General features: G+C 36.7%; 2 protein-coding genes across 6 annotated transcripts in view; one reads left to right on the forward strand and one right to left on the reverse strand.

The window, feature by feature from the left end:
• Nucleotides 1-6,076, forward strand: part of LOC113113834 (netrin receptor UNC5A-like) — a 170,912-nt gene extending 164,836 nt beyond the window's left edge. For all 4 annotated transcript variants that reach the window (XM_026280329.1, XM_026280330.1, XM_026280331.1 and 1 more), the window contains 2 exons: nucleotides 1,023-1,201; nucleotides 2,706-6,076. In XM_026280329.1, coding sequence (XP_026136114.1) covers nucleotides 1,023-1,201; nucleotides 2,706-2,871 — 345 coding nt within the window. In that variant the 3' untranslated portion in view covers nucleotides 2,872-6,076. The remainder of the gene's footprint in view (nucleotides 1-1,022; nucleotides 1,202-2,705) is intronic.
• LOC113113835 (PDZ and LIM domain protein 7) overlaps nucleotides 5,841-21,504 on the reverse strand; it is a 33,615-nt gene continuing 17,951 nt past the window's right edge. For both annotated transcript variants that reach the window (XM_026280333.1, XM_026280334.1), the window contains exons 6-11: nucleotides 14,017-14,078; nucleotides 13,286-13,523; nucleotides 11,745-11,925; nucleotides 10,664-10,784; nucleotides 8,982-9,097; nucleotides 5,841-7,808 (exon numbers count right to left, since the gene is read on the reverse strand). In XM_026280333.1, coding sequence (XP_026136118.1) covers nucleotides 7,722-7,808; nucleotides 8,982-9,097; nucleotides 10,664-10,784; nucleotides 11,745-11,925; nucleotides 13,286-13,523; nucleotides 14,017-14,078 — 805 coding nt within the window. In that variant the 3' untranslated portion in view covers nucleotides 5,841-7,721. The remainder of the gene's footprint in view (nucleotides 7,809-8,981; nucleotides 9,098-10,663; nucleotides 10,785-11,744; nucleotides 11,926-13,285; nucleotides 13,524-14,016; nucleotides 14,079-21,504) is intronic.

Raw genomic sequence — 21,504 nt, forward strand, 5'->3', positions numbered from 1 at the left:
AGCCCTTGCAGAATGTGCAAAATGTTAATAATTGAAACAAAATAGGGGGATCATGAAAATTGCATGTTATTTTTTATTTAGTACAGTCCTGAATAAGTTATTTCACATAACAGATGTTTACATATACATACCCCACAAGACAAAATAACCTAAAAATAACCCCATTTAAAGGTTTACACACCCTTGAATCTTAATATATGTAACGGTTTTTATATTTTGTGATAGTTGTTCATGAATCCCTTGTTTGTCCTGAGCAGTTCACATTCTTTGGTTTTCCAGCATCTTCTGTATATTTGAAGCCTTTCCAACAGTGACTGTATAATTGTTAAATTCATCTTTTAACTCTCAGGGCAATTGATGGACTCGTGCATAACAAATTCAAATTAGATTTAGAATTTGAACAAAAGGTGAAAACGTACTGATGCTCAAGAAGGCCACACAATGCATTAAGAGATGGGTGTGTAAACCTTTTTAATTGGATGATCAGGGTAACGGTAAATTGTACTTTATGTCTTCTGGGAAACATGCAAGTATTTATGTAGCTTCTGATGTCAAATACTACATGAAAAAAAAAAAATGAAAATGAGAAGAATTTACACATCATCCTGTTCAAAAGTTTACAAAAGTGAAATGAATGTGAACTAAATTGAAATGTAGTCTACACATGCATATTTTAAATATTTCTCAAAAAAAAAAATTGTCATATACTACTAACTGTTTTGCAAAGGATTTTTCTTCAAATGATTTGATTTTGAATTTCGTTCATAATAAGAATTTATATTGATTTTGGAATTTAAATTTCACTTTCAATTTAAATTAGTTAATTTTAAATCTAAATGAGCACACAAAAATGTATTTGCCTTCTTTTTAAATATTCTGAATTCAGTTCAATTTAGTCCTCACATTCTACAAAATATTTTTCCAAACTTATTCACATGCAAATGCAGATCTTCTCCACATATCTACAGTCTCTGTGCAGTTGGAATGAGTAGCATGTGAGGTTAAAATGTTCTTGACTCCAGGACATCAGACCACTGGACTCTGATTTCCTGTTAATGGACAACTGCACCCCTGCCCTGGCTGGTCCGAGCGCATTCCAGATCCCTTACCTCATCCGACAGAAGATCTGCAGCAGTCTGGACACCCCCTGTCCCAATGGAGCAGACTGGAGACTACTGGCCCAGAGACTGAAGCTTGACAGGTACGATCTCTCAGTGCTAGAAGTCATTATCTCTTCGGTCTGGAATGGATCCTGTTTAACAAAATCTCAGGATTCTTCTTGTGGGTTGTGAAAACTGTTGTTTTTCAGAGTGCTGATATCTGGAGCAGATTGTGCGGATCTCCACTTGCATATTAAATATAGACTTCCACAGGAAATTACAAATGCAGTGATTTAATTACTGTCCCATTGAACTTCCTCCATGTAATGGAACATAATGGGCAGACTTCGTTTGTCCAATAATGTTTACTTGCTCCAATTAATTACAACTTGACGTGTTGTGGTGTGTGTTCAATTAGCACACTAGCCCAAAACGATCAATTTCCGTTTACTTAGTTAAGGAAAAGCACAGAATCCACACAGGTGGAAATGTTCTCTTTTTTTTTTTTTTTTTTTTTTTTTTACTGAAAACACTGTCCTCATAAAATGTTTTAAGACTTGAAAGCAGCGCTACTAGTGAATACAACCCCGACTGTAAACCTTTTCTCACTGAGAACAGAGAGCATGTAGAAAACAACACTTAAAGCCCCAGGCATTTGAGGTACAGAAAAAGGCCGTTAGATCGAACAACCCACTTCAGCTTCCTTCGGGAGATGCATCTCGCAACATCTAATACGCTGCAAAAAGGGGTTGCTTTGTTCTTATTGATCAGCTTTGATCCGAAAGGTTCAGCCTGGTCAGTAGAAAAGGTCACATGCAACCTGGGTTTTACCCTTTTAGAGGACTGAGACCCACAGTAGATAATTCATCAAATGAAAATGAAGGGCTGCTTTAGTTCAGGAGTTAACAAAAGGGTGTAAAGCAGGTGTTCGGAAGAACTGAGCGTTCGTGCATTGGTTTAGAATATTGGAATGGATAATACTGTCTTATATTCCTACCTGGAACAACTATGTCCAGCTAATGTGTCTCCCTGGACCAACATGCATGGATTTTCTACTCTCGCTTTGAATGGAGCGACGGAGAGGTTGATGTATTGGCTTACAATGCAAGATAAGCTTCTTGATGTTTTATTTCATTTCAGGGAGTAATAACTTATGACCTGAAATCCTGATTTACTTCTCACAATGAAACAAACCATGGATTGTGAAGCATATTCATTGCATTTCTAACATATAACAGAAGGCAATAGCTGAGTGAATCTCACAGAAAATGTCCATATCATATTTCACCTTAAAATCAAAACATGTTGTATGTGTGATTTGCATAAAGACAATGAGAATATTTATTAATTGGTGTTTATTTTGTATATTCCATTTAGTGCAACAAATGCTAGCATGCAAATCTAATATTAACTTCAACCAAAGCTAAAGATGCTGAAGTTCAGCTAAATGTATGAAGGAATATTCAATGTAAAATATAATAATATGCATATGTCATGATGCTTAAAAGTCAGACATAAACTGCAATACTTTTTAACATGATATAAGACTCACTCTGTCTGTCCAGACTGCAATAGGACTGACCATTTCCGTTTTTTCTTCCCCAGGCACATGAGTTTCTTTGCATCCAAAGCGAGCCCCACATCAGTGATTCTGGACTTATGGGAGACCCAGCACTTCCACAGCGGTAATCTCAATCAGCTCGCCGCTGTGATGGCTGAGATTGGGAAGCAGGAGGCCATGATATTCCTGGTGTCAGACGGGGAGTGCTGACACATTAAAACTCTGAGTGATGGGGTGGGGGAAGGACGCGACCCTCTGCCCGCCCCACCATAGATGAGAAACAAATCAAAGAACAGGGTTTACCCAACTATATGAGGCCACTTCCCCAGTGAATAGGGAATAAAAGAAAAATAAAGAAAAAAATAAATAAAACAAGACCAGGCTCAGGAGGAACCTGGCAGGGCTTTTAGATGTACTGTGACTGAGACAAATGCCCCTTTCTCAGAACAAAAATCCATTTGTTTTGAAAATAATGGTGTATAGAAATTCCCAGATTCTGTGATTCTGGTCCTGCCCTCAATCACTGACCAATATGTACTTTCTAACCACATTTGTGTTAGGCACATTGATATATTAATATCAGACTGGAAACTAAAACGAATCGGTTTGAACGATATCAAGCGGAAAACGTACCCTATGTAGGTAAGGTGAATATTTAGCGAACTTATTCAGATTTGTGACATGCATTTTGTAAATGTGTACCATTTAGCAATATGCAAACCCACATATCGATGACAATTTCCTTTGGCCGACACGGTTCTTACCTCACAAAGCATTTAAAATTTTAGAGCATTTGCTAAATTTCAGGTCGAAAACATGAAGGAAGTAAAGCGTTTTTGGTGAGAGCCATCACTTGTTCCTCTGCCCCTGTGCACTTAACGTGTGTGTTCATGAAGCCATAAAGTCCAAAATTCACCTCAATGCAATGATACATGTTTTGATCCGGGTGGATAATCAGTAAATAAGCACAGCTTAGCTGCTGAAGAGATGGGTGATCAGGGACCTCAAAATGTTTGCCTAGCTGTTTTAAAGAACATTGGAGAATTTCGAGAATAGGGTTCAGAAGTTCTGCAAAGCATTTTTCCACGGCCGTCTTATGTCAATAGAACCCTTTTGAGACTAGAACTCTCATCCGAGTCCATAGAATCCCTCGTTTATGAAGGAGAAAATAAAAATAAAGAAGTTCCGCGTTGGAAAGGTTTTCTTCTTTTATAAACAGAAAATGCAATACTACCAAATGTTTCATTGCTATTCTCCTTCATATTTAATGAGTCTACGTTTCTCTGAAAGCCATTTTGGCTTCAGGGCAGTTTCTTAGTCATAGGAGAAAGAATATTTTCATCACCCCCCAAAAAGCAAATGTTCCATCCAAGAAAACTTCATCGACACCCAGCAGCTGTCGTATTTTTCTAAATTCCTCCATCACACATGTGCTTTGTTTCTGCATAACTGTCACACCCTGTTGAACGGCAACACGCCATGAATGTGCATTACACAGTTTGAAGATTGTCAGATTATTTTCGTGTGTGTTTGAATGTGAGACTATTTCATTCCAAATGAAGGATGATTTGTGAGAAACTCTGGATCATAAATTGGCCGCTTTCATCTCGACCAGTAATGACGGCCATGTCTGGAGACGATTGGAGGAGTCCTGCACGTTCTCTCCGCAGCAAGTGGAAATACACAGGCCTGTTTCACTCAGCTAACAGAGAACTCAAGTTAAAGGCCAAATTGTGCACACAGTTTTCTTTTTTTTAATGCTTTTTTACCATGTTCCACTCTGTGATTTCTGTTAAACAGTTAACCAGTCAGCTATTTTCTTTTCTTTGTTTTTAATCTACAAAAGTCATCATTGTCTTGTAGATAAGTACTTTTCATGTGACGCATCTTTGCGCAACCAAAGTGTATGAGCCATCTGGATCATTTATTTCAGATTCTAACACGTTCCTAAATTCAACATGCATCGATTTTTCTTTCAAGATCTCATGGACTTGTTCATTTTGAGCATTTCACTGGTAAAACAATTTACATATTTAATACAGCACTTTGTAAAGTAATTGTAAATGATATTTTAATAACAAGCCAAAAAAGACAAGTCAACTGACGTAACATTTGTCAAAGTATAACCTGTGAAGTGTTTGCCTACTGTTCATTGGTTATATAGCACTGAGTTGATTCTTTCTGCAGTGTTTGCGGTTTAGACTGTTTTCGCCATAAGTTTGTACACCGTCGTTTTGTTTCGTCCTGAGGCTGTTGGTTTATGGGTAATTGATCCTCAACACTACGTCATGAGAAAACAGACGCACCAGTAAATAATACTTCTGTCAGAGTATTTAGACAAAGATTTGGTGCAAAAATTGTCAAATTCCTAACACTCAGGTTTACAAACAGTTCAGATGAAATGGACACGTTGCGCATTTCTGAATATCTCGGAGTGCGCAACGGATTTCTCATCAATGTTGTTCTTTTTCACTGACATAAAAATCATGAGCTCACAAAGTCAGCTTGTAACACTGAATAAAGCAGATGCCATGATATTCACGAAAATAACCACCGATCTCTCTTTATGACTGTACATTTTGTCAGCCTCATTCATAGCTGTTCTGTGTAAATGAACGTGTGAGAGTGCTCTTTCGTTCTTTTTTTAACTGAAAACCGTAGAATTGTGTTTCCTGTGAATGTTCAATTCGATTTCTTAATTCAATGTTCCTTGCCTTTCTGCAAGTCAAAATGCTGTATTTATTACATGCCACAGCGCTTATGCAATTGTACAATTGTTTTCTATTACTCTTTTTCTTTTCCTTTTTTTGGTAAAGTTACTTATCATTTTTCTCGTCAATGTAAATTGTCGTCGATGAGTTTGTGGTAATAGAAAGCCCTCTTCTGCAGAAGGCTTTCTGTACTTTTTGGACAATGGTATGGATTTGTGGGTAGAATTTTGGAAATTCGTTTCTAAGTGCTTTCAAGTATTTACTTGGCCTTATGTATATATCTCTCTATGAAATTTCAGAAAAGGTATGTATAGTAATTGAACCTAAAATGGATGTAAATAAATTATATATTGTTAAAAGAGAGTTGAGTGATTTGTGCTCGCAACATCTACAATATTTCATGACACATTTTACATTTGGATCCAATTAGCAGCCTTGGGAATAACAGTGAGTCAGCACACAACAACATGACTGCAGGTGATTTATTGACTAAATGTCTCTAGCACAATTTCTTTCTAAATGATTTGCGTCATCCGACATAGAAAATCTCTCTATAATATGCACATAAATACAGCAGTTTATCGTTCTGAGTGACACACACAATAGTTAAAGTCTGCGAAGCTTTAAAAAAAGGCACTTGATAGTTGATACGTAACACGTCGTCAATACAAAAATATAAAAAAAAACAAATTGAGCTGCTGTCTCATATATATAGCTTTCTAAGAGCAGGATATTGGAGTGTTGCATTTCTTCCGATTAGAGTGCAGGAGATAAGGGAATGATGTTCTGGGAAGCATCTGGTACTGTATGTAGTCTCTGAAGAAGAGCCAGTATGTTTGGAAATGCCATAAGATTATGCATATATGAGTGATATCCATAAACAGGATTGCTCAAAACCTTTGGCACACATGCACTTTGCTCACTAGCTTGCAGAATCCACCAAAAAGGCCACAAAGCTTTAAATAACACAGCATATACGAACAACACGAACAGGCTCGAAGTAAATTTGGCCATATAATATTGCAGGATCCATTTGCACTAACGCAGAGCATTTTTATGGTATCACAGGCCTTTCATTAATTAGAACTACCTGTCTGATTAGAACAGATGAATGTGGCGTATTTAGTATTGAAGCCATGAAGAGACCATTGCTTGGGTCAGGATGAAAGGCATGCAATCAGTGCTAATGTATTTCGGTGTAGCTGCCAGGGGCGTTTTATTCCTCTGTGGTTTGCCATTACCTTAAGTACCCTGGCACAGCAAATCAGGCAGAGCAAAAAAGTAGGCTGCACAGCATCTAGAGGATTGAGGGGCCACTTTAAGATCCTGTCTGAGTAGATCACATGCTCAATGCTTTGGCCTACAAAAAGGATTGTATGGATAGGAATACAACTAGATTGCTTCACTCATTACTGGGGAATGCTTTGTCCTTATTTGTGACAAGATTGGATAGAATTTTGAATGATAAATATGCATCAGAGTGCAGATAAGGAGCAAATCTCACAAAAATTTGTACATTTTACAATACAATTTTTGTGTGTGACAATATTTTAATGCTAATCGTTTTATTTTTTATTTTTTGGTGATATTTTACTATATTTTTATAATATTTTTATTTATTTATTTTATAATCATTTTACTGCATTAAAATCAGCATACAAGTTGTACAACAAATACTATTACGACATAGAAATACTTTTATTTATTTTTGCATTAGAGTTATTTGAATTGCATATGGAGGGAAAATGTGCTCAGCTGTCAGAAAAAAAAAAATCATATTCTTACATATGGTTAAGCCATATTTTTTATGCAATATAAAATGTGGTGTAATGTTGACATGTTTTGTTAGATTCACTCAGATGCCAAACTGACGAATGTCTGAAAAGTGAAATCAAAGTGAGCAGTGTAAGAGCGTGCTGTCTTCTTTGGATTGACAAATACTGCAGGTGTAGTTTTGGAGGTGGAGTGGGATGAGGAGGGACAGCTAAAATACTTCATCCAAATACTTTGTTATCCATTCCGAAATCTGGCATCGGTGGTTGAAACAGTTCACAAGCTGTTTCAAGTTGAATGACTGGCATCGTAACACAGCAAAACTGAGGCCAGTCTGTCGGCTTACTGTAGCAAGCTACCAAAAATTCAGGTCTGTGCTTTGCTGAATGACACATACTTAGTAAATGCTGATCGAAGCTGCTATAACAGCCGGTGAAAGCCAGCGGAGCTACTATATCCATCACTCTGTCAGTCAGCCATATGTTACAGGCTTCAAGTAAAGTACTTGGTCTTGTTTGGCATAGCTATAGACCCCCCAGTCTCCGGTCCGGCCCCTCCTTGACGAACGACGGAGTCTCACACCGGAGAGAAAGCGTGACTTTTACATAGTGGCTTGTCCTTCTTTGAATAGAATGTCTTCCCCTCCAGATTGATTTGACAGATCTGAGGCGATAAAAAAGGAGGATTAAACAGTAGAATCAAACTTGTTCAATAATGACTTTTCTATAGCTGTGATTCACCATTTGCTACTTGCTAAAAGCCAATAATATTAAGAGGAGAAACATAAGCATTCCAGAGAGCATCTATAATTGGATACAAGTTTGGAGTGCAGGACGACCCATTAACGGTTTTATATATTTTTTCTTTTTTCAAATGATATGGATACTTTCATTCAGCAAAGAATTAGGGACCCTAATGACATTTGTGTTTATTATTATATAAAGTGAAATTTCCATTTTGAATAAATGCTGTTCTTTTGAAAGTTTTCTTGATTAAACAATCTTTTTAAAAAATATGTTTTAAAGTGACATTGAAGACTGGAATAATGGCTGTGTAATCACAGGAATAAATGACATTTTAAAATATGTTAAAATAGAAAACATAACCATTTTAAACCATAAAAAAAGTCTGACAATATTAGTGTTTTTACTGTATGTTTGATCAAATATGTGTGGCCTTAGTGAGCATGAGACTTTCAAAAACATTAAAAAAAAAGAAATTGGTGTATATATATATATGTATATAACCAACACTAGCCTTTTGAACAGTAGTGAATGCCTGTATTAATCTGTCATGTGAATATGATTTATGGGGTATATTCAGTGTTATTATCAGTGCATGTCCAAATTAAAGTAATTGCTATCTGACACAGACTGCTAAGCTCTCAAAGAACCCTCCTTTTTGGAGACATAAAGATTAAAGTAGTGAACTTAAATCAGTAGACAGGCGAGTAAAAGTACCACACAATTTTGCTATTTATTGTGTTCTTGTGTTGCCGCTCCGAGGGGCATGAATGAAAATTAATGAACTGCTTAAATTCCTAAAAAAATGAAATAAATGGCAAGAGCATTTCCAGCATTTCCATAAGAGAAAATTAAATGGATGTCTTCGTTTATCTGGATTATGAACAAGAAAGCAGAATATTCTAAAAGCTGTGAACCACTTTCATTAAACACATTAATCCAGAGCATGCAAACATGGCCAATTTATTTGTCATTTTGAAGGGAGATATCTAGGTTCTCAGGGGCTAGAGCATAATTTCTTGATAGTGTTGTGTGGTGCAGAAAGTGCAAGATGGAGTTTCGGGACAGGTCCCAATGCATCAAAATGACTTACGGCACAGACAAAGCAAGTGTCATGCCAGCTGTAGCCCAGTGCCTCAAGGAAACGGTCTCCTGCATCAATCTTGAAGTCACAGCCATGGCATTTGGTACCAAACATCTTTTCATAGTCTGCAGAGAAAAACAAACCAACCAAAAAGGGCCTATTAAGACAGCGAGAAGGAAATGCTTGGTCAGAAATTAAGAGAATGAGAGGAGAAAGAAACGTGTTATCGGAAGGAAAAATAAAGGGATTATATTTTCTCAGCCCTCACATGCTCGGTGTGTGATAACAGACACTGGTCCAGATTCCTTCATGGATTGGCCCAGTTTCACCCATTACGGAAAACTTCAAAGAGGCAGGCTTTACGTCCCGTACACAAGTAGTTTAGACACATTCCTTTTAAGGTGCTGAGACTGCAGCAATTTTATCAAGACTAGCTCTTCATTTCAAACAGAAACAGCTGCCCATTTGCTGCTGACACAAGACCAAAACTCTTCCGAGCTGGAAAGCACCGGAGCTGCAGTACAAGCCTATTTACATAATAAAGACATGCACTCCCTTCAGATAGCTTAATGTCTGTTTATGTAAGATTAGAGGCCCAACAAATGTGACAATGTGATTAAGTGCACTGCATAAATCTAAATGAAACTTTTTACCACTCAGGAAACTAAATGAATGAACATGCACAGCTAAACAAGCCAAATTTCATGACTGAATGCAAATCAGTTGAATCAGATCCACAATGTTTCTGAACCCCTTCTCCCACCTGTTCGCTAACCTCTGACTAATTGGTCCTATAAAAGCGTCAACATATCCTAAATAAAAGAACTGCTGTAAGGGCTGTGGTATAGTGGGTAGCACATAATATCCGACACTTAGAGCTGAGGAGCTCATGTTTGCAAAACAGGTTTGAATCTAATCCTTCCTATTCTTCTTCCCAATAATTTCCTTTTCTAAAACTCACTCGTTCGTTACGAGAAAACAGGAAATAAAAACACTGGCAAAACAGGTTTCAATCTAATGTTTCCAACTCCTACCAATAATTTCTTATCATAATTCTCACTAGTCTCACTAGCAAAAAGAAAAGATAAAAAATCTAATTAAATTAAAGTGTTTGCAAAACAGGTTTGAATCCAAAACTTCCTGCTCTTCTTTCATTTATTTGCTGTCATAAACATCACTATTCCCATATATAAATCGAGTTATGTTAAGTTGTTGGTGCCGATATGCTATGAAAAACAAAATAAATAAAATAAAATAAAATGCATGTTCAAAGCAGTCTTGGAATGTTCTCGATGCCTTATTAAATTGTATTTTTTTATAAATCCTATAAATGTAAGTGTCAAATAGGTTAGTAAAAAGTGGACTTTGAGGTGGGGTGCTTATATAGTCAACATTAGTTTGAATCGGTCTTATGATTTCAATCTAATTTGAATGAAAAAAAAAAGTGAAAAAAAGAATGGTTTCATTAAGCGCTTTCTACTAATGGTGTATTTGAAGTAGATTCTCAAGCATAAAAGTTCTCAGCAAAGCTCCTAATCAATGTGCAGGGCCGGTATGGAGCAGGTTTGATGTCTGAAGTGAAGTGGCAGCATTTGAATGATTAAACACCGCAGGAACCCGTGCTCGGCTCTCAGCAGGGGCTGTCGATAAGATGTGCGGCCGGGCGTGCGAGAGGGGCCGCGGTCGCTCACCTCTCTCGCAGTAGGGCTCTCCCTCCTCCATGTAGAAGGCCTGGTTCCTGATGGGCATTTTGCAGGCAGCACACAGGAAGCATTGTACGTGGTAGGTCATCTTCAGGGCGTGCATGATTTCCTGCAGAGAGGACAGAGGGGTGTGAGCGAGCTGCGCACGCCATCCATGAATTCACACTTTGAAAATCAGTCCACTCTCACTCACAAAAACACACTTTACACACTTAATACAATCAGAATCAATATACGGCTTTTGTATGTTTTGAGGTCATTTTGACATACTGTCATATTTTTATACTGTCGTAAAATTACCTTACATTGTATTCTGTTCCCCAGTTTTTGTATTATATTTAATGTATTATACTGATCAAGTCCTAGTAACGCTTAATAATTTCTGTCAAGCCATTAATAAATATCAAATAACGTTTAACAAATCAGTTAATCTTAATATTTACAACAGTATATGACACATTAAACAGTTTGCATAGATATGCAAACACGTGTGTGTGTGTATACAAGTTAAATTCAAATATTCGTATATCCTCATATGGCCCTTAAGCTGCATTTATTTGATTAAACAGTAGAATTTTATAACGTTTTGTGATTACCATTTATATATATATTTTACAAAAAATTATTTTTGTGATGGCAAAGCTGAATTTTCAGAAGCCATTACTCCAGTTTTCAATGTTACATGATAATATGTTGATGCTTAAAACATGTCTTAGTATTATCAATGTTAAAAAACACGTGCTGCTTAAAATTGCTGTGAAAAACCATAATAAATTTTTTTCAGGGTTCTTTAATGAATGGAAATTTTACACTTTATCTGTAAAAATGTAAGTCATAAATATCACATCAAATCAAATTAATTCATCCATGCTTAATAAAATTATTATTTTAATTTTAAATAATATTACACTAAATTATACTGACCCCAAACTTTGGAATGATAGAGTATCAAAAAGTTATACTAGCATCCTTAAAGGTGTTATAAACTTTTCCACTACTCATTTTGAATCAGTCAGTAGAGGATCTGCAGTGTGTATTTGTGTTGCAGAACAGTAGGAAATGCAGTTACCCCAGTTATCTTCTTCTTGCATTTGACACAGTTGGGTGAGTAACGGTTGTCATAGCACTTGGTGCAGTAAATGGATCCTTTTTCCTCAAAGAAGCCCCCCTCATCGAGTACCCTTTTACACTGACAGCACGTGAACTCCTCTGGGTGCCAGGAACGACCAAGCGCCACCACATATCGTCCCCTAGAACACGGACACACAAACACAGCCTTACAACAAAAGCTTTTGCACTGAAGTGAAAGGGTCAGCTGGGGCATCAACAGCTGGGTTTAGCACTCTTAAGTGTTCAATGTGCAAAAGCCATTCTAATGGAAATAGTAGGTCAGACACAGAAACCTACTCCATTCTGTATTGATTCTCCATGGTAGAAAGCCCAAGGACATGGCGCTATTTCTGTGCTCTGCGTATTTTAAGAAATATTGCTGCCTTACAAAGTTTGACACAACCTTTTTATCCCTCCCCATGTTTTCTCTCAGTTTTGTAAGTAATGACATTTAGCGCATAGTCATCATTGATTTGGAGGTATATTGGGCTGTCTGCGGTGGTCAGCTTTGGGATTTTGAAAGGGACAGTTCACCCAAAAATGACTGAACCGATTTGCTGAATCTGTCCTCGTGCAGGCCATATGAGATCTAGATGAAGTCTGGTTCTTCATCGGAACAGATTTGGAGAAATGTAGCATTACATCACTTACTCATCAATGGATCCTCTGCAGTGAATGGGTGCCGTCAGAATCAGAGTCCAAACAGCCATTAGAGAGAGCATTATTATAGACAGAAGACTCCTATTTAAGTTGGAAGGAATTAAAGTTTAAAAACTTCTGGATGGATATGTTTCTGACAAATGCACAGCTTTCCAAGGACACATATATTACATATTGTAAAAAGGGGCAGAATAAGTCTCCGGTGTCCCCAGAATGTGTATGTGACATTTTAGCTCAAAATACCCCACAGATCATTTATTATATTATTTTGTAAATGCCTATTATAAATGGAAGCGGAGGTTTCATGCCTGTCTCTTTAAATGCAAATGAGCTGCTGCTCCCCACCCCTTTTCCAGAATAGAGCACCTCATACTTGCTAAAAACATCTGTTTTGGGTCTGATTATCATGTTTGTTGTACAGAAACATGTATTTTAAATAGTGCTGGGCAACTATTAATTAATTATTTCAATTGCGATTAATCATATGATTTTCAGTGATTAATCGCATTGGTATGCACAAAAATCAATAATGAATTTAAAAGTAGTGTATTCTGCTCAACATGTTGACTGATTGACTGGGGATTTTTGTGATGTTTTTATCAGCTGTTTTGACTCTGATTTTGACGGCACCCATTCACTGGAGAGGATCCATTGGTGAGTAACTGGCTTAATGCTACATTTCTCCAAATATGTTCTGATAAAGAAACAAACTCATCTTGGATGTATTGAGAGAGAGTAAATTGTCAGCAAATGTTTATTTCTGGGAGGACTTTCTCTTAACTGCTAATTTTGAGTCAGTGTTGAAGTCTGACTCCAGAGGCGGTAGAGCGCTAGCCGTACCTAATGATCTTGTTGCATGCGGCGCAGAGCGGTGTGCGGCCGCTGGAGTCGGCGGGGTTCTGCTGTGCTGCCTGCATGATAGAGCTGCGGTTCTGCATGGGAGTGGGTTGGACCGGCTTTTGGTGCTGTGTGACCACTGTGCTGGTCTTGTCTGGATGGTAACGGTCTGCGAAACCGGGATCCGTCACCCATGGCGGCCGGCAGGCTGGACCAGATTTCGTTGGTGCTTCAACTGGCGCTAAAAAAAAAAAAAGTAAAAGGACAATGAAACTCAATACATGTATTTTTCCAGCACTTCCTCACTATGAGCCAACAGAGACCTGTTACAAGTGTGTACATTTATAGGCTGCTATTAAAACCAGTGCAGCTGTAGTCTAAAATGGCTTGATTTTATCCAGGGACCAACCTATAACACAAAGACATCTATCGAGATGCTGCTAACACCACGAGAGGAGAGCATTAGGAGTGGCTCATGGTTTAATTCAGCTTATATAAATCACATCTCAAGAGAGTGATAATTGACTCATATTATCATCATTGACTATAAACACATCAGTGCCACTTATGTCTTACTTTACCCATTAACATCAGGCCTGTCTGAGCCAGCCGGGCCGCTCCGTGAACAAGTCTGTTTTATGGGAGTTAAGTCTTCCCCGTGGGAGCGAGTCTGGGCCGGGAGTCAGTGTGTACTGTGAGAGTCAATCTATTCTGTCTGTTCTGAGAGTACTTACCTTCAACTTCATCAGGTTTGTCTGCTGGCTTGGACTTGGCAGGACTGGGAGTTACTCCGTGACTGTAGAAAGAAAATTTCCCTTCAGTACACATGCCTTGATAAAACGGCTTTAGCCAATGAAAATGTTATTAAGCTACACAGCACAACCTCTGACATCTACATCCTGGATGGAAATTACACTCCTTAACAAAGAGATACTTCGTGCCATGTATTTAGATGCAAGTTATAATACAAGATAGGTGTTTTTTGTTGTTGTTGCTTTAATTGTAAATAAAACATTACATGTAATGCATTTACATTTCATTTTATTTATTTATTTTATTTATTTTTTTAATGATAATTCTTATTTATTAAAATTTGGCATAACAAGAGCAACAATTTATAAATAAATAAAAATTGTAAACGCTCATGATGTTTTAACATTTTACACAGTTACTTGATTGTTCCAAAGGCTTGAAATCACTTCTAAAATTAGTCTACCCAATTATCCAGGTTTTCAAAAAAGCTTTAGAATCTTATTTTTAAATAAATATATATTTATAGCTTCTTTTATTTATTTTTTTGTTTGTTTTTTTTTTTGTCATATGAAATCATTTTGTTTCTCGGGACCCCGTTGGAAGAGTTGTGACTGACCATTGTGTGGTTTTAGCATACTGTATATACTGCTCTAAAAAAAAAAGTTGACTGTACTGTAGCATTTATGAGTTTTTCTTCATACATAACCAGAATTAGATGAACAAGTACATCCAGATCCTCTACTTCATCATAACTACAAGATCGCACAAGAAGAACACAGTCATGAGTTTTCTGGGTTTGTGTATATGATTATGTGTGCATGTTGTTTAATTGCTTCTCAAAATAATTAATGTCCTGAAGTTCCCTGGGCTTAAACATGTCATTCATTTATCTAAAGTAAGCCAAACAAGTCTGTCTTGTGATTTATTTATTTTAATTGCCAAACACTGTTTAAAATGATACCAGCTGGGCAAAGCAAGATACCGAACGATTAAATCTCTAGCTGAAAATTTTTACAAAATTAGAATCGGTGCATACTGAATCCAAACAATGTCTAATTAATCTCTTATTTGCACAAATCCCAGTCTCAAAAACATCTCAGTTCTGTTCCAAATCCTAGTGTGCTGCCCACCAAGGCAATATTTTTAGGCACCATAGGCACAACCACAACAGGAAGTCTGTTCCAAACAGTAGGCTTGAAAATTACCCTCATTTCTCACCTTGTTTTGGATGAAATCTAAAGTAAAATAGCCTATCCCAGAATGCACTGCGCTGAATTTTATCCAGAAGCTATAAAATTTTATCAAAATAAATCAGTTCCATCTATTTAGGTAATTCTACATAATACTTATACAAAGCAATGTTTAGAATATTAAGTTAGCTAAACTAGCAAGATCTAAACCCATTATCTATCTGCTGAAAAACCTATCTAAACCAGGTTAAGTTAGCCTGGGGTGAAATAAATATAGGTTAATTTACAAAGGTTAGTTACCATCCCTTCTCCAAACAACTAGAAAACAGCAGTGCATAAAATGGTAAAAAATATTGAAATGAAGAAAAGAGAACAAGCATAGCTTGAAGGAAATAAAGGAGGACAGCAGAGTGTTTCACAATGTTTTATGTACTCAGAGACACGAGTCAACAGATTCTTTTATCTTATTGGAGACAGATCCAGAGGAAGAGCGATCAGATGACATCAAAATAGTTAATTATGCTTAATTACAGTCAGGAAAAGAAAAGAAAAAGAAAAGAAAGAAAGTTGAGACAAAATCACAAGGGGGGCTACACAACACAATCAGAAAGAAAAAAAAGAGCAATAGTAACAGTCCCGTGATGGATAACGCCACTGAACAACCACAAAAATAACAACAACAACAACAAAAAAATAACATGATTTTCAGTTTGTAGAAAGGTACCACTTGAAAGAGACTATGTCACACCAACAGCATTCAGATATTCCTAACGGGAACTTGACTGTAGGGCTCAGTTTGCATGGTTTTTCCCATTATGCCTGCATTTGTTTGTGCTATTTTTAACTTAACGTATTTTTTATTGATTTGTTTTTTACTTTTTTTCATTAACTTGACAACCCCCCCAATCCCCTTTTATTTTTTTTGTCCTGGTATAGCTGGGGTCGGTGTTCACCCATAGGTGGCACGCGGTGGTGCATTTGTATCTAGCGCGGCTGTATCTCAGCCACCTCGGCCGTCTGATGCCCGGGAGGCAGAGCGTTCAGGACTTGATGTTGAGGGCACGGGCAGATCTCTCGTGATGCCAGTCTCTCAGCCTGGCATAGCGGGGACTCTGAATCTCAGAGAGGAACTTTTCCCTGCCATTTAGTGCACCAAAGAGGACAGGAAATAAAAAGAGCAGTGAGGACAAAACAGAAGGAGAGAAACACATGCCAGCACATACACAAAGACAAAAGAAGGGAATGAATATGAGGTTGAGAGAACAGCAAAACAGAAAGAAGAAGGAATAAAAGATGCAACATATGCAAGTAGTGATGAATTCAGAATTCAGTATCTGTAGATAACCAGGCCCAGACAGAATCTGCAGACTTTTCCCCCTCAGGTTTTCGGTTTTGATTTTAATGAAAAACCTGCTAAATGGATTTGGAACTGAGAGAACTACACGCTTACTGACGGCACAATCTAATGAGCCAAAAGTTTTAAGGGCGTTTGCACACAAGAGAGTTTTGATGGAAAGTAATGCATAAGATGTTTTTTTAAGGGTGTGGAAAGAAATGATTTGGTATAAAATCAAGCGGGAATATAGGAAAGTACATTTTCGATCCAAATTCAATTTCGTCCAAATTCTCTTGCTTTCATAGATGTTCAGAATGTTTTAGGTATCAAAGCTGTAAAATTCTCATTTCAACTTTAAACACTCATTGTGCTTAAAATTTAAATGCACGTCTCTTATGCTCAAAAAGGTGCATAAAAAACACAGTAAAAAAATAAATAAAAGAAAATTTTAAAAAGAAGAAGTAATATTGTTAAAAAAGATCACAATTTAAAATAGAAAACTGCTATTTTTATATATTTTAACTTTTTATTACCAGTGTTGCTTTGCTTAATATTTTTGTGGGAAAATCTGAATTTTTTTAAGGATTCTTTAAAAGAACAGTGTTTATTTAAAACTAAAATATTATGTAATATTAGAAATCTTATGTAATATAATAAATTCCTTGATCAGTTTAAAGCATCCTTCCTCAGTTTTAATTTCCTCTGAAAAATCTCACTGATTCTAAACTTTTGTATTTAAAAGTCAATTCCTCTGCTCTTGTGGCCTAATGGGATGGCAAAATTTCTCTCGGATTACAGAACTCCATAAACCCTTGCCTTTGTCCTCCACATGAGGCATCATTCCCATCAAAAATCAATGAATTTGAATTGGTATCTGACACGCTGTAATCTATATTGATGAAACTCTATGTTATGCAAGAAAGGCATTTATATTCTGCAGAAATCTGAGGGCAGGACTCTGTGAAGGTCTGATTATAAGGCACACAGCACTCGGCGTATGAAGCTATACTGCAAATGCACAGATCAGACAACGGCTCATAATGCGGATCAAAGCATATTTTCAGCGTCTCTCCGCAGAGAGCTGAACACCGTGATCTCCTAATGAAGGTGCTAAAAGGTCAGAGCCAGCCATTTAATGCTTCAAACCACACTTCATTAGCAAGTTCACGCAGTTCTTTACCTGGACCTTTTCATGTTCTCATCATCCGGGTCCTGCACTGAGGAAAGCAGGAGAGATACAGATCAGACCAACCGTTAGACACAAACACAATATAAAATCCACTGCCAGTAACTGAACAACGCTACAAAACACTTGAAGACCGCTGCTTATAAAGGGACTCCCCATCACCTTTTAACATGAGAGTCAATCCTGTGATATGTACAGATTCGGTACAGCAACAATGGTTGACTGAACACCTCTTTCCTACCACTTACTCCAGAGCAAATCAAAGCCACTCAGGCTCTAGATCACATAAAGGAGAAAATCTCGGCCATAACCCTTTAAGCTACAGATAGACGACATTTCCCACTTCTTTATGATCCCACTCTCAATATCAGATCAGCGGTTGTGTCCTCTAGGACATGCTTTCATGCCCTCCTACACTCAGATTAGTCCCTGCCACTAAGTAAAGATGGGATTTAGGAAAGGGAGTTTTTTTAAGGAACTTAGGAACAGGGCTGGGAGCTACAACTGTATTTACTGTGCTGCTAAAAATGTGTCAACCGGTTTATACCACAGTAAATATACAATGCAAAAATCTGACACAAAGTCAAAAAAATAAAGATTACTTTGACAACTTCACTGAGTACTTTTTTTTTTCTTAGCAATGTGTCGCTTCTTCCCTAAACTTTATGATGCATTAACATTAGTTAATCCAATTAACTAACAGTAACATGAAATTATAATGAATAGCATTTAATACATTAACATTAGTTAATCCAATTAATTAAAAGTAAAATGAAATTATGAATATAATTTCATACAGTAACATTAGTTATTCAAATTAACTAACAGTAACATGAAATTATATTGAATATCATTTTAGCATTAAAATTGTAAAGTTCATAGATGTGTGCGTACCAGCTATTTTACAACGACTTTAAATGTTACTCATTCATTATTTGAACTCAAATATTAACAAAACAAAACAAAAACCTAAACATCTCATCACGAAGAAGCTTCTTTCGTTTTGTCACTTAAGTTCCAAATAAAAGGAGAAAATAAAATAAACAAAACAAAAAAAGGCATATTTTGGTTTGTGTCAATTAGGTTTCAAATAAAAGTAGACAATAAAAGTTAAATTAAATTTCTAGTTTAAACTAGATTAGTTAAAAAAATTAAAATGAAAAACCAAAATAACACTAAATTACAGGGGAAATAAATAAATAGTTTTGGTTGAATTTCTGGCACAAATAATGCCCTTGTGATATCCCACAGTATGAAAAGTTTTATCATGATTGAAGATTTTGGTCCTAACTCCCACCCTCTCTTAGGAATGTCTTTTTCCACATTACTTCACAAAATACTGACTCAGAGAAATTATCTTTCCAAAGAAACCCGTTGACACAAATGAGCTTATGCAGAAGACCCCAAATGAGAAACACAAGTGCTCTGAGAGGAGTATACGGCGCTGACAGGCTGCGGTCTGAACGTGTCTGACTTACTGAAGTCAGTGCCTGTGAGCTGGGCCAGGATTCGGAAAGAGCGAGACTGGGTGGTGCCGGTGCGTGGCTGCCAATCCTCCGTATCCTGGATCAGTCTCTTCTTACTGCGATCGTTGGGGATGAAGCAGGGCATGCTTTCCACCCGCAGACCGTGCCTGCAGACAGGAGCCCTTCATGACCTCTCTCATTCACCACAGCAGCACAGCACACCGCGAACAAAAAATGTAAAGAAAATAAAATCGGCTTCACGTAATGTGTGCAGCACGGCAAGAGACGACTAACCAAACACAGTGAGGGAATGTGCAGTAGATGATGATAATAAAAAAATTTAAATAAAAACCTGGGGTGCATAAATCCCCTTACAGAATCTTACCATGGTAACCAATGTTTCTGACCAAATCAACAGTTGGTATTATTGCAGTTATTGTTGCTGCTACACCAAGCTATCACCGATCTATTAGAGTAACTATAGATCGGTGATAGCTTGGTGTAGCAGCAACAATAACTGCAATAATACCAACTGCTGATTTGGTCAGAAACATTGCAACATACACATAAATATATATATTGTTGCAGAAACTATGATTAGCACAGTAAATTTTATAAGGTGATGTTTTAGCAATAGGGTTTTCAACAAGGGGGCCTGAAGTAAGGCTTTTAAAAATATTTTGTATTTATTTTCTATTAAATTTCCAATTGTTTAATAATAATTTTATTAATTTCTAATTTTATTCAATTTAATTCTCTTAACTAAGAATGCTCATTATTTTTACACATTTCATTTATTAATGATTTAATTATAGCTATTAATATTAATAAAAAAATACATGTATACTTTTTATTATCTACAGCAAAAATAACTACACTAAGTTGATTAGAAATAAAAGGAAAATAAAAATAAATACATACATTAATAAGTAAACAAAATATATATTTAAAAAAATTAACCAAATAAATAAATAAAAAGTAACAATTAGTGTATATAAACAAATGTTCATTATTTCCTTTAACCATTTTATTTGTTAATTATCTGCGTTTTTGTTAATTATAGTTATTAATTTGTATTTTTATCAAATTGCATAATAGTTTTTAATTGTATTACTTAATAATGAAATGCTAACAGTGCTCGGGCTGGTTTCCTTTTCCAGATTTCTAATAAAATGTATATTACATATTGTTGGCTCTCTATGTGTTTGCAAAAAAGCATCTGCTAAATGTATAAAATGTCAAAAACGACACAAACAATCATTACTAATTTTATCATTAAATTATTTAATGTAACAATGTTAATAGTCTCCATTAAAGTTATTTAACAGATAATAATAATGATTATTATTTAACTGAGGTCCGTGAGCTGGCTGAGAGTCTGGTGAGGCCTGGGTCTGTAAAGGCTGAAAACCCTGTTTTCACACATCAGATTCATAACTACATGCACACAAAACAATAAATCAAAACACCCACGAAATGTGATTTCAGTTCAGGCTCCACATCAGTGCTTCATGCTCTATTGAAGTCACTCAGAGTGCACGACTACATTTGCTAATAGTTTCAAACGACCCATCAGCTAAAGTGCCGTGTTTCAATACAGTTCAACTACCGAGTGAAAAAGCAATGAAACACGGTCTGATGTCGTGGAAAGCAAGAGTTTATTAGTGAGGTCAGCAGCAGGTCTACGCTCTTTCAGCAACAGCATTAGAGCCACAAGCATTCAGCACTTACTTCCCCTCAGGGTACAACTCCTCACAGAAGACTTCTCCTCTAATGAACGGCAGAGTGAAGGAAGAACAGGATGAGGAACACAAATAACAATAGAGAGGAAGAGTGGGAGCAGAACAACAAAGAACACAAGTGTCCATTAAAGCAGCCTGGCTTTAGACTGAGAGAATGGAGGCCGTCCACTGCGATCTGAAATATCATCGCTGGCTGGAATAAAGCTGTACATTTACGATCCCTCAGTGAATAATTACAGAGCGGGAGGGCAGCTTCGATGTGAGAAATCTGCCATCTCCTAAAGCCAGAGCTGCTAGAATGCAGACTTGGGAATAGGGAAGGATACATTCAAATTAGGAAAAAAACATATGAAAAGGATAAAAGGCCAAAAACAATAATTGCACGCAATTCTCAAAACAGGAGGGAAATAAGGAAAGGCATTACTAACTTGTCAAGAACTTCCATCTGTAGAATGACAATAGAGATAAAGAGAAAGAGAGAATAGTTTAGAAATAAATCACACAGAAATGCAGAGAAGGATCAACAGCATTTAGAAAGACAGGATGCAG

Source organism: Carassius auratus, chromosome 14, assembly GCF_003368295.1.
Source record: "Carassius auratus strain Wakin chromosome 14, ASM336829v1, whole genome shotgun sequence".
NCBI lineage: Eukaryota > Metazoa > Chordata > Actinopteri > Cypriniformes > Cyprinidae > Carassius > Carassius auratus.